Source organism: Cebus imitator, unplaced genomic scaffold (assembly GCF_001604975.1).
Source record: "Cebus imitator isolate Cc_AM_T3 unplaced genomic scaffold, Cebus_imitator-1.0 Scaffold36, whole genome shotgun sequence".
NCBI lineage: Eukaryota > Metazoa > Chordata > Mammalia > Primates > Cebidae > Cebus > Cebus imitator.
The window spans coordinates 3,140,209-3,151,848 of NW_016107351.1; the positions used below are offsets into that span (position 1 = coordinate 3,140,209).

General features: G+C 53.3%; 1 protein-coding gene across 1 annotated transcript in view; it reads right to left on the bottom strand.

Moving 5' to 3' along the window:
- The window catches only part of CCDC40 (coiled-coil domain containing 40), a 70,416-nt gene that overhangs the window by 15,428 nt on the left and 43,348 nt on the right, over positions 1-11,640 (bottom strand). Inside the window, exons 11-15 of the mRNA XM_017524949.2 lie at positions 8,622-8,865; positions 8,353-8,535; positions 3,793-4,038; positions 1,751-1,964; positions 32-201 (exon numbers count right to left, since the gene is read on the bottom strand). Coding sequence (XP_017380438.1) covers positions 32-201; positions 1,751-1,964; positions 3,793-4,038; positions 8,353-8,535; positions 8,622-8,865 — 1,057 coding nt within the window. The remainder of the gene's footprint in view (positions 1-31; positions 202-1,750; positions 1,965-3,792; positions 4,039-8,352; positions 8,536-8,621; positions 8,866-11,640) is intronic.

Consider the following 11,640-nt stretch of genomic DNA (forward strand, 5'->3'; position numbering starts at 1 on the left):
GCACCCCGGGACCGCGTGGACTCTGCCCGACCTTCAGCGAGCGCACGAACTCGTTCTCGGTCAGTCGGTTGTTCTGCATCAGCTCCTCTGAGCTGCACCGGCTTTTATTCATCAGCACGTTGAGCTTCTTCAGGTCGTTGTCCAGGTCCTTCATGTGGCGCTCGATCTCCTTCTGCTCCTTCTTCTCCTGCTCGATCCTGCCTATGGCAGAGAACAGAGGCTTGCGGAGGGACCCCGGGGAGGGTCCGGGTCCTCACCTGCTGGCAGCAGCGTCTGCGAGGGAGCCAGGGTTTGTCTCTCCCTGTATGTACTCCCTTCATCGCCTCCCCTCTGTCCTTCCTGGTGCTCCTGCCTGAGGCTTATCCCTGCAGGCCAGAGGAGAGGGGGAGAGGGGGTCTCTTCTTGACTGCTAAGCTCCCCAAACCTTGTCCTCCGAGGGAGCTGAGAGGACCCACATGTGGGGACGGTCAGCAGGTATGGGCGGGATGGATCTGTGGGCCATGGGGACCTGGCTGGCGTTCAGACACCGTGAGTCCCTGGGGCGGGGGGCCCTTAGACCCCTGCCCGCCCCAGCCAGGCTCAGGGGTAGGGGCAGAAAACAACAGCTATTCTTTTTTTTCTTTTTTCCATTAACCACTAGACCATTAGGGATTTTTTTTTTTTTTTTTTTAAGAGACAGGGTTTCACCATGTTGGCCAGAATGGTCTCAATCTCCTGACCTCCTGATCTGCCCACCTTGGCCTCCCAAAGTGCTGGATTACAGGCGTGAGCCACCATGCCCATCCACAACAGCTATTCTTGATGTCAAGATGGGTGAAGGACAGGAGAGGCCACAGCTGGTTCACCCACTGGCCACTCCCCCAGGACGTCTCCAGCTCCTCCTGCTCTCCCCACAGTTCAGGCTGACTGCCGCAGGGCGTGGGCACGTGGGGCCCCCCATCTGCCCTCTCCGTGCATGATCTCCCCCATCTCCCAGCGTGGTATTTCGGCAGCTCTCGCCTTGGGATGCTGATATTCAGCCGACAGCTCCACAGGGTCTTTCGGGATCTGCTACTCACCAACAGACGGGTGTGGGCAGCCCACGGGCAGGGCAGGAGGCAGCAGGACCTCCGAGACAGGCACACATGTGTCGGGCAGCATTTCCCGTGGGGGCCTTGCTGCAGGCCTGACCAGCATGGATCCCCGACCCAAGACCAAGAGGGACCCGGATGTCTCGGCATGTGGCCATGTGTGTGGAGAGTGGTCCAGGCTGGATGCCCGCCTCCCTTATTCTAGGCACCCTGGCACTGAGGTAGCCCTTTGGGCCTCAGAAGGGTCAGGGAGCCCTGTGGAATGGTTTTCTAAGGTCAGCTGGAGGTGACTCGGGGACAGCACCTCCCTAGAGCATGAAGAGCCCGCCCGGCAGGACCCTGGCTCTTCCCGAGCCCGTGTTTCCACCTGGGCGCCCTGGCTTGGCAGGGACGATAACCTTCCATGCTCCTCTCTCGAGGAGAGCTCTGGCGTCTGTGAGCTTGGAGACATTTCGTGAAATTTCTCAACCCTCCCGCCGTGACTGTGAACCGGGCAGCTGGACCGGCAGTGGTTCACATTTACAAAATGCGGGGAGCATGCCCGTTGGTTATTTGCTTTTCCAGCTGCGTGGAAATCCCGAGATGCCTGCACTGAGTGCCCTGCCCCGTCGAGCCGCCCCCTCCCTGAGCTTGTCCGAGCAACCCAGCAGGGCTGGGCGGGCGGGTGCGGCGGCTCTTACTGTCTACCCGCAGTTTCTTCTGCTCCATGATGTGGAGCTCCTTCTTGGACGTGTCCAGGGAGGCCAGCTGCTCCTCGCGCTCCTGCGTCACCTTGACCATCTCCTGCTGCAGGCGCAGCCAGGTCACCTGGGCCTGGACCACCTTGGCGTTGTATTCCTCGATCAGCTTGCTCAGCCTTTTGATTTCCAGCTCCAGGGGTCCCACTTCCTCCCCCTAGGCAGGGTAGTCATCAAAAAGCAAAATTAGACCAGGCGCGGTGGCTCATGCCTGTAATCCCAGCATTATGGGAGGCCGAGGCAAACGGATCACGAGGTCAAGAGATCGAGACCATCCTGGCCAACACAGTGAAACCCCATCTCTACTAAAAATATGAAAATGAGCTGAGCGTGGTGACACACAACTGTAGTCCCAGCTACTCGGGAGGCTGAGGCAGGAGAATTGCTTGAAGCTGGGAGGTGGGGGTGGTAGTGAGCCAGTGAGCTGAGATTGCGCCACTGCACTCCAGCCTGGTGCCTGGCGAAAGAGCGAGACTCTCTCAACAAAAAAAAAAAAAAAAAAAAAAAAAAATTAGCCTTCTTAGGCTCAGAGGTCCTCTTTGTGGGTGGGCTGCGGAGGGCCTGGGCCTCTGAGGTCATGAAGCTCTACGATGGCTGAGGGGCATTTACTCTGAGGGGCGCACGTTAGCTCTCAGCAGTGCCTCATGCCACAGACCCTGCTGTAGAAACATTGGCCAAGGGGCTCTGCAGCCCCCTCCAGCCTCCCCACAGTTGGTGCACCCGCAGGGTGCGTGGGGCCTCGGGAACCCAAAGGGGCTTTGAGAGTTGCGTTTTTTTTGAGCCAGAGTCTCACTCTGTCACCCAGCCTGGAGTACAGCAGCATAATCTTGGCTCACTGCAAACTTCACCTCCTGGGTTCAAGTGATCCTTCTGCCTCAGCCTCCCAAGTAGCTGGGACTGTAGGGGCGCACCACCATGTCCAACTAATTTTTGTATTTTTAGTACAGACAGGGTTTCACCATATTGGCCAGGCTGGTCTCAAACTCCTGACCTGGTGATCCGCCCGCCTAGGCCTCCCAAAGTGCTGGGATTACAGGCGTGAGCCACTGCCACCACATCTGGCCGCAAGCTGCCTCTTAATAGCAGAGACGGCAGGGCTTGGGACTTCACTCCCTTAGCATCCATTCCATTTTGTGGCTGTCAGAGCAAAAGCAGGGGCTCTCCAGTGTTTGGGGCCCAGCTAAGAGCTCACGCCCAGATGCTCATCCTACTCCGGATGGGATTTTTAAAATTTTTTTGGAGACAGAGTCTCACTGCTGTTCATCCTGGAGCGCAACAGGGTGATCACAACTCACTGTAGCCTTGACCTTCGGGGCCCAAGTGATCCTCCGACCTCAGCCTCCTGAGTAGCTGGGACTTTAGGTGGGTGTCACCACATCTGGCTAATTTTAAAATTTCTTTTGTAGCAATGAGATTTCTCTATGTTGCCCAGGCTGGTCTCAAAGTCCTGGGCTCAAGCAATCTTCCCACCTCGGCCTCCCAAAGTGCTGGGATTACAGGAGTGAGCCTGCGCCTGGCCCTACCCTGTGTTTAGGTCCCGAGGTTACAGGGACCCAATGACGTATATGGCATCAGGCCTCAAACGCATTCGGCCACTTCTCTTAGAGCGGCGGAATGTTTTGTGCCGGGTGAAAATGATTTGGAATTCAGACTTCAGTGGCCTTGAATAACATCTGATTGGACACAGCCATGCCCGTTCCTTTACGTTTTGCCTACAGTCCTTCTCGCCATGGAGGCAGGGCCGTATCACTGCCAGAGTGGCCAACTGGCCGCAAAGCCTGAAATCTTTACTCTCTGGCCCTGTACAGAAAAATGTGACTTAGAGCGCTTGGCACATGTGCCGTTTTGTCTGTAAAGCGGGTAGAGAAAGGGCTGTTCTGCACCTTCTGTGAGTTCATGTCTGACCGTGGGCAGCCTTGAGGGGTTTCTGCCCCGCCGGGCACGACAGTCAGCCGGGGACCGCGTCTCCCTGCCTGGGACCTCACCCCCAGCTCGGAGACCATCCGCTCCAGCTGCTTGTTGAGGAAGTTGATGAGCCCTTGCTTCCTCTCGATCAGGATCGTGTGCCGGGAGATCTCGCTCTTGCTGTTGGTGATGAGCTCATTGACCTTCTTCACCTCCTGCTCCAGCTCCAGCAGCGTCTTCCGGTGCGCGTCCAGCCTGCTGCTGCTGTGGGTGATGTCCAGCGTGGTCTGGGCAATGTCGCCGTCGATTTTGGAAAGATGTGTCATCTGAATTGGTGAAAGGAAACACCTGTGAATATTGGCCCCCCCCCCCCTCAAGAGGCCTGGGACGGGTTTGCTGGTCCACCATTCCCTGACAGGCAGGTTGGTCCTCTGGAGAAATTCCAAACACAAAAATACAGTCACGAGAGCAGTAGGTGGGGTTTCCTGCCGTCTCGAGGACCCAGCGAGGGACCCACTTGTTGGAACCCAGTTGTTGGCTTTTACAGAAAAGAGACATCATGGTATTAGGTTTTCTTATTGATATGGTTTGGCTGCGTCCCCACCCACCTCTCATCTTGAATTGTAGCCCACGGTCCCACGTGTCAAGGGAGGTCCCCTGTGGGAGGCGACTGGATCACGGGGGCCGTTACCTCCGTGCTGTTCTCGTGATAGTGAGTTCTTATGTGATCGTGAGTTAGTGGTTTTGTGTGTTTGACAGTTCCCCCTTCACACGCGCTCTCCCCCCGCCTCGTGAAGACGGTGCCGGCTTCCCCTCCTGCCATGATCATCAGTTTCTTGAGGCCTCCCAGCCATGTGGAACTGTGAGTCAATTACACCTCTTCCCTTTATCAATTATCCAGTCTCAGGTATTTCCTGATAGCAGTGAGAGAACAGACTAATACACTTATTAAACAAATGGTGGCACACATTGTGAGGAAATGTGAAAATAGCAGGCCAGGACAGAGAACAGTCAGCCACCTGCAATTCTGACACGAGGGAGCTACTGTTCCCATCTATAATCCTTCTTTCCTTCCAGTCCTTCCTATGCCACTCTCCAAACCAAAAATCGGATCACACCCTACACCCTGGCACTGGGTGCTAGCCTGCTTTTTAATCTGATGACCTGCGTCTTATGTTCCTGCGTCCTGTAAGTCTTCATGGCTGTGCTACCCTGTTACCTTTGTAGCATGGTTTAAGCAGCAAGAAGCAATTGTTAGACACTGGCTCCTCCCTGAGCTCCAACCCCTCCTGCCGTCCTGCGGGTCGCGCAGCCTTTGCTGGCCTCCTCGGCCGGCTCTTTGGAGGCATTAGAAAGATTCCTTCAGATACCGTCTAGCAACCGGGGTTTTATCGAGCAGCCGTTTGTGAGAATCGGGAGTCAGGCAGAGGCACTCACAGCTGCAGTGGTGCGGCCAGAGCCGTTCTGGGACCAGGGAGATGCTGTCCCCACTGGGACCAGGTCCTCTTCCCCAGGGCGTGGCTCTGACAGGTGGTCTCAGGCCGCGTGTCTGCCCTGACCACCCCTGCCCATCAGCTCCTGCCACGCAAGGCCTCGGCTCTCTCAGACCGTGGCTCCTGCCTACCCCGGCCTCCTCAGGGCCATCTGAGCCTCTCCTCCTGCCCCTGCTGGGGGCTCCATGTCTCTCACCAGCCACCACCGGCGACTTCCCAGGAGACCTAATGTCCCGGTTGTGGAACCCAGACCCTGCCCCCCTGGAACGGAAGCGCCCAGCATCTGGAGTTGCGTGGCAATGTCAGTCTGCAGCTTCCTCCTTTGCCAAGGAGGAGGTCTGAGATCTGAGCCCCACAAGGGCTCCCAGCGTCCCCCTCCCCAACTGCCCTGCAGGGGCTCCCAAGTCCCCTTCAGCCCCTCCCCGTCACAGCCAGGCCTGCCTCCCCTGCCCCACTCCTGGCTGTTTGTGGTCGCTGTGGAGCCCACCCTGGGCTCCTCACAGGCATCTGCACCAGCGCTGGATTAACTGCTTGAACCCCATGGTGACCCCAGCTCCATATGTGTGGTCCCGTCCATCCACACTTTGCTCCTCCTCCCAGATATGCCCCCTGACCCCACCGTCTATCAGCCCGTGGGACTTTGAGCAGTTAAAAAAAACGGGGGGGGAGCCCTTTTCAAGAGCTGCACATGTCCCCCCACCCCAACTTCTATGAGGCCATGGGGCTTTAAGCAGTTAAAAAAATGGGGGTACCTTTTTCAGGAGCTGGACATGCCTCCCACCCCACCTTCTATCAGCCCATGGGGTTTTGAGGACTTAAAAAAATGGGGGGGGGTGCCCTTTTCAAGAGCTGGACTGGCATCTGTTGGAAAATTGTCATAATGGGTCGAAGACTCTTTGCTGCCCTCTTCTGGACACTGGCAGCAGTACATGTATGACCTATTTGGCTGCCCAGAAGGGGCTCGGCTGGGACCCTGGGGGTCTGGGGGCCTGGGTGGGGATCTGGGGGCCTGGGGATCTGGGGCCCTGAGGGTCTGGGGGCCTGGGGATCTGGGGGCCTGGGGATCTGGGGCCCTGAGGGTCTGGAGGCCTGGGGATCTGGGGGCCGGGCACCTGGGAACTGGACTTGGCTGTGTAGCAGCAGGCTGGACGGGCTACTTCACACGCACCACGCCCTTCAGCTCTGTCTGGCCTGCTCCTCTCCCATCCCTCAGGAGGGCAAAACCAGCATTGCAAAAAAGCTTGGAGTCCGGAATCTGTCACCCTCCTCTGCGACTCAAATGGGGACCCGTGGGCAGGCCCCGCTGCTGGGATTGCCCTGGCAATGCCGCAGCCTGTGGCAGCCTCTGGGGGTCCTCCAAAGGGGCCTGCCCGAGGCAAGGAAAAACAATCAAGTAAGGAATTGTTTTTCTAAGGACACAAGTCCCCTCCACCGCCTACCACAGTGATAAAGGATAAAGCAAGACCCCAGGGGAAGCGAGAGTGAGCTTATAATCGGGGGTCCCCTGCCGTGGACCTCTAAGTCACACTCCACGGCCCCCCAGGGAACTCAACCTTCAGGGGTGGCTGGCCAGGCGGTGGCTCATGCCTGTAATCCCAGCACTTTGGGAGGCTTAGGCGGGTGGATCACTTGAGGTCAGGAGTTCGAGACCAGCCTGGCCAACATGGTGAAATCCTATCTTTACTAAAAATATGAAAAATTAGCCGATGTGGTGGTGGGCGCCTGCAATCCCAGCTACTCGGGAGGCTGAGGCAGGAGAATCGCTCGAACCTGGGAGGCGGAGGTTGCCGTGAGTCAAGGTCACGCCACTGCACTCCGGCCTGGGTGACAAGAGTGAAACTCTGTCTCAAAAATAAACAAATTTAAAAAAACAAAATAAGATAAGACAAAAACTAGAAACAGCCCGAAGTGCCTAACAAGAGATTTAGTAAACAAAATAAGTACATTTGTAGGATAAGATGTTATGCAGAATGGAAATTTAGGTTTTTGAGGAGGATTTGTTGGCGTGAGGAAATGTTATGCTGAATACGGTCAAGACAGCAAAATGCAAAACTATCCAAGTCGCAAAGATTCACTGACTCCCATTCTCTCTGTGTCATGGTTCAGTTAAATTAATGACAAATGGATGCAGGCGGGCCTGGGGACGGGGCACAGTGGCTCAGGCCCAGAATCCCAGGGCTTTGGGAGGCCAAGGTGGCAGGGCCAATTGAACCCAGGAGCTTTGAGACTGCAGTGAGCTGTGACCGAGCCACAGCACTCCAGCCTGGGCGACAGAGAGAGACCCTATCACAAAAAAATAAACTAAGTAAATAATAGAAAGAAAATGGGCCTGAGAACTGATTTGTCATGAGCCAGTGTTGCTTCAGGTATGTGCTTGTGTATGTGCGTGCGTGTGTGTTTGTAGGAGTTTCAGTGTATGTTTGTGTGTTTGCATGTTTGAGTTTGTGTTTGTGCGTGTGTGCGTGGTGGATGTGTAATTGCAAGCATGTTCATGCGTGCGAATGTGTTTGCCTGTGTGAGAATGAGTATGTGTGTGTTTGTGGTTGGGTGCAAATGTGTTTCTGTATGAAAAATTTCCAGAAGGAAATTTACCAAATTAAAAAAAAAAAAGTTTTCTCTGGATGGTGGGCCTAGAGCTGTCTCACTAGAACTGTCTCATTTTCTTCTTATGCCTTTCTATATTTCTAGTTTTTTTCTTTTCTTTTGCTCTGTCACCCAGGCTGAAGTGCAATGGAGTGGTCTCAGCTCACTGCAACCTCCACCTCCCAGGTTCAAGCGATTTTCCTGCCTCAGCCTCCTGAGTAGCTGGGATTACAGGCATGTGCCACCACACCCGGCTATTTTTTGTATTTTTAGTAGAGAATACAAAATACATGTTGACCAGGATGGTCTCGAACTCCTGACCTCAGGTAATCCACCCGCTTTGGCCTGGGATTACAAGCATGAGCTACCACGCCCCACCTATTTCTCGGTTTTCTACAGTAAAAATGTATCACCGTTACAACCAGAACACCGTGGAAAGGAGGGGACACACGAGGGCCCTCTGCTCACATCGACTCTGCCCCCTCTGCCCCCAGGACGCCTTTGCCCTCATGTGCCCAGGCTGGAGGGGGCTTGGCGCAGCCCCTCCCTCGGGTGGGAGCCTACCATGTTGGTCTTCTCCTTCTGCAGCTTCAGGATGAGCTGGTTGAAGTATTTGGTGATCTTGTTGGAGGTCACGTGTTCCTGCAGCTTCTCCCGGATGGCGGCCTCTGTCTTCCTCCTGACCTCCAGCTCATCCTGGATGGCCTGGCGGATGGCCTTCAGCTCGTCAGTGAGGACCATTTGTACCTGGAGAGAAGGAGCCACAGACTGGGTGTCCCCGAAGAGGCAGTGCTGCGGGCCAGGCATGACCTGCGGGGCGCGCCCGGCCTCACCAGCTGGTTCTGGCTGAGGGCGTCCTCTGTGTCCTGCAGGGCCAGCCTGTAGGTGTTGAAATCGCTCTGCAGGGCCACCTGCTTGGTCAGGCACTGGGTGACGAGCTTCCGCTGGAGGCTGGCTTCCGTCTCTGTCCGGTTCAGGATGCTCGCCAGCTTCTCGTTCTTTTCTTCCTCCTTCATGATTGATTTCTTACAGCCCTCAATCTCACTGTCGATGGCCTTGGCTTGATGCCGGCATTCTCTGCAGAAATGCAGGGGACAGAGCCAGTTACGTGTGAGGCATCAGAGAACTGATGTACAGAGCTGTGTCCCACACGAGGAAGCTCACCAAGTAACTCAATGCACAGAGAAATGAATTAGGAAGCCAACTCTTTTTTTTTTTTTTTTTTTTTTTAAAAAAGGCCCCCTTTTTTTTTTTTTTTTTTTTTTTTTTTTTTTTTTTGAGACAGAGTCTCACTTTATTTATTTATTTATTTATTTATTTTTGAGACGGAGTTTCACTCTTGTTACCTAGGCTGGAGTGGAATGGTGCGATCTCAGCTCACCGCAACCTCCGCCTCCTGGGTTCAGGCAATTCTCCTGCCTCAACCTCCTCAGTAGCTGGGATTACAGGCACGCGCCACCATGCCCAGCTAATGTTTTTTTTGTTTTTAGTATAGACGGGGTTTCACCATGTTGACCAGGATGGTCTTGATCTCTTGACCTCGTGATCCACCCGCCTCGGCCTCCCAAAGTGCTGGGATTACAGACCTGAGCCACCGTGCCCGGCCTCAGAGTCTCACTTTATAACCCAGACTGGAGTGCAGTGGTGCGATCTCAGATTACCTCAATCTCCGCCTTTTGGGTTCAAGCAATTCTCATGCCTCAGCCTCCGGAGTGGCTGGGCCACCGCACCTGGCTAATTTTTAAACTTTTTTTGTAGAGATGGGGCGTCACCATGTTGCCCAGGCTGGTCTCCAGCTCCTGAGCTCGGGCCTGCCTTGGCCTCCCAAAGTGCTGGGTTTACAGGCATGAGCCACTGTATCCAGCAGGAAACCAACTCCTTTAATAGTAGCCAAATCTTTAAAAATTTTTTCTATTTAAAATGTTTATAGATTGGCATGTATTTGAGAGGTACGTGTGATATTTTGATACAAGCATACAGCATGTCACGCTCCAATCTGGGGAACTGGGCCACTATCACGTCAAACATTATCCTTCTTTGTGTTGAGAACAGCCCAAATCTTCTCCTCTAGCTATTCAAAAATACACTGACTTACCGTTAGCTGTAGCCACTATGACGTGCTGTCCAATACTGGGCCTCGTTCCTTTTCCCTCCCTGTATTTCTGTACCCAACAGCCAAATCTTGACAATTATTTTCCAGTAGATCAATACAACTATTACTCATCAAAAGTCCAAGTTGACAACTCTTTTATCCTATGATTACGGGGGGAAGGAAAGTCACACATGGCTCAGACATTGGGCTGGGGGTTTTCATCTGCCCATCTTCTTTAACCATGACAATAATCCTAGAAAGGAAATATTCCAGCTTTACAGATGTGGCCACTGAGACTTAGAACATTTAACCACTAGCCCAAGGTCTGCAGGAAACGGCCTGGCTGGGGGAGCACCAGTGGGACCACTTCAAATTCTATTGTCCTTCCCCTCAGCAGGCTGAGGTGAGATACGGGTAATTAACATCAAGCTCTCATTAACATCAAGCTCTAAAATACAGATATCAGATAATCAGATCTAAAATACACATTCAAATCCTGTATTTGCTGCAGTGCAGCGGCACCATCTTGGCTCATTGCAACCTCTGCCTCCTGGGTTCAAGCAATTCTCCTACCTCAGCATGAGGATTTGAATTTTTGTTTGTGTGTGAGGCACGTTTTTGTTTTATTTTGAGATGTTCTGCTGTACTTTAAACATTGCTTTCTCTCTCTCTCCCTCTCTTTTTTTTTGAGACAGTGTCTCACTCTGTCACCCAGGCTGGAGTGCAATGGCAAGATCTTGGCTCACTGCAGCCTCAGTCACCCAAGTAGCTGGGATTTCAGGTGTGCGCCACCATGCACAGCTAATTTTTGTATTTTTCGTAGAGATGGGGTTTCACCATGTTGGCCAGGCTGGTCTCACACTCCTGACCTCAAGTGATCCACCCGCCTTGGCCTCCTAAAGTGCTGGGATTATAGGCGTGAGCCACTGCACCCAGCCATCTAGCCAGCCTTTTTTTTTTTTTGAGAGTCTGGCTCTGTCACTCAGGCTGGAGTGCAGTGGCACAATCTCAGCTCACTGCAAGCTCTGCCTCCTGGGTTTAAGCAATTCTCATGCCTCAGCCTCCCCAGTAGCTAGGACCACAGGCATGCACCACCACGCCCATCTAATTCTTTTTTGTGTTTTTAGTAGAGACAGGGTTTTGCTGTCTTGGCCAGGGTGGTCTCAAACTCCTGACCTCAAGTGATCCACCAGCCTCAGCTTCCCAAAGTGTAGGAATGACAGGCGTGCCCAGACATCCAGTATCTGTTTTTAGTGTGTGTGGATATTTGTGGATACACTGATGAGATCAGAAACAGACAAAAACCAGGAAAGGGCCTCACTGCAGATCGATGAGGATGACTGAATTATGGCATGGGCATCACTCAGAACACAGTCTGGAGAGAACTGAAAGGAACAAAGACGACTTCTGTGTATTCTGACATGGAATAACTCTAAGACACAAGTAAAACCAAGGTGCAGAGTGGGACGCACTCAGCTGCCGCTGGCGATTTTTGAGTGGAGAGACAAGCACCTGAGAATGATGCCTATGTATGCACGAAAGCTATCTGGAAAGACGTTTATGAAACAGTAACAGGTTGCTTGGGAAAAAGAATGGAAACGCTGGGGATAGATAAATATGGAAGGTATTATTCTAGTCCAAGAAGAAAGTACTTCTTGAATATTCAAATAAAAACTTATTCAAAGGATAAAGCTACCCATAGAGAAAGGAAGCCTGGCCAACATGGCGAAACCCCATCTCTACTAAAAAAAAAAAAAAAA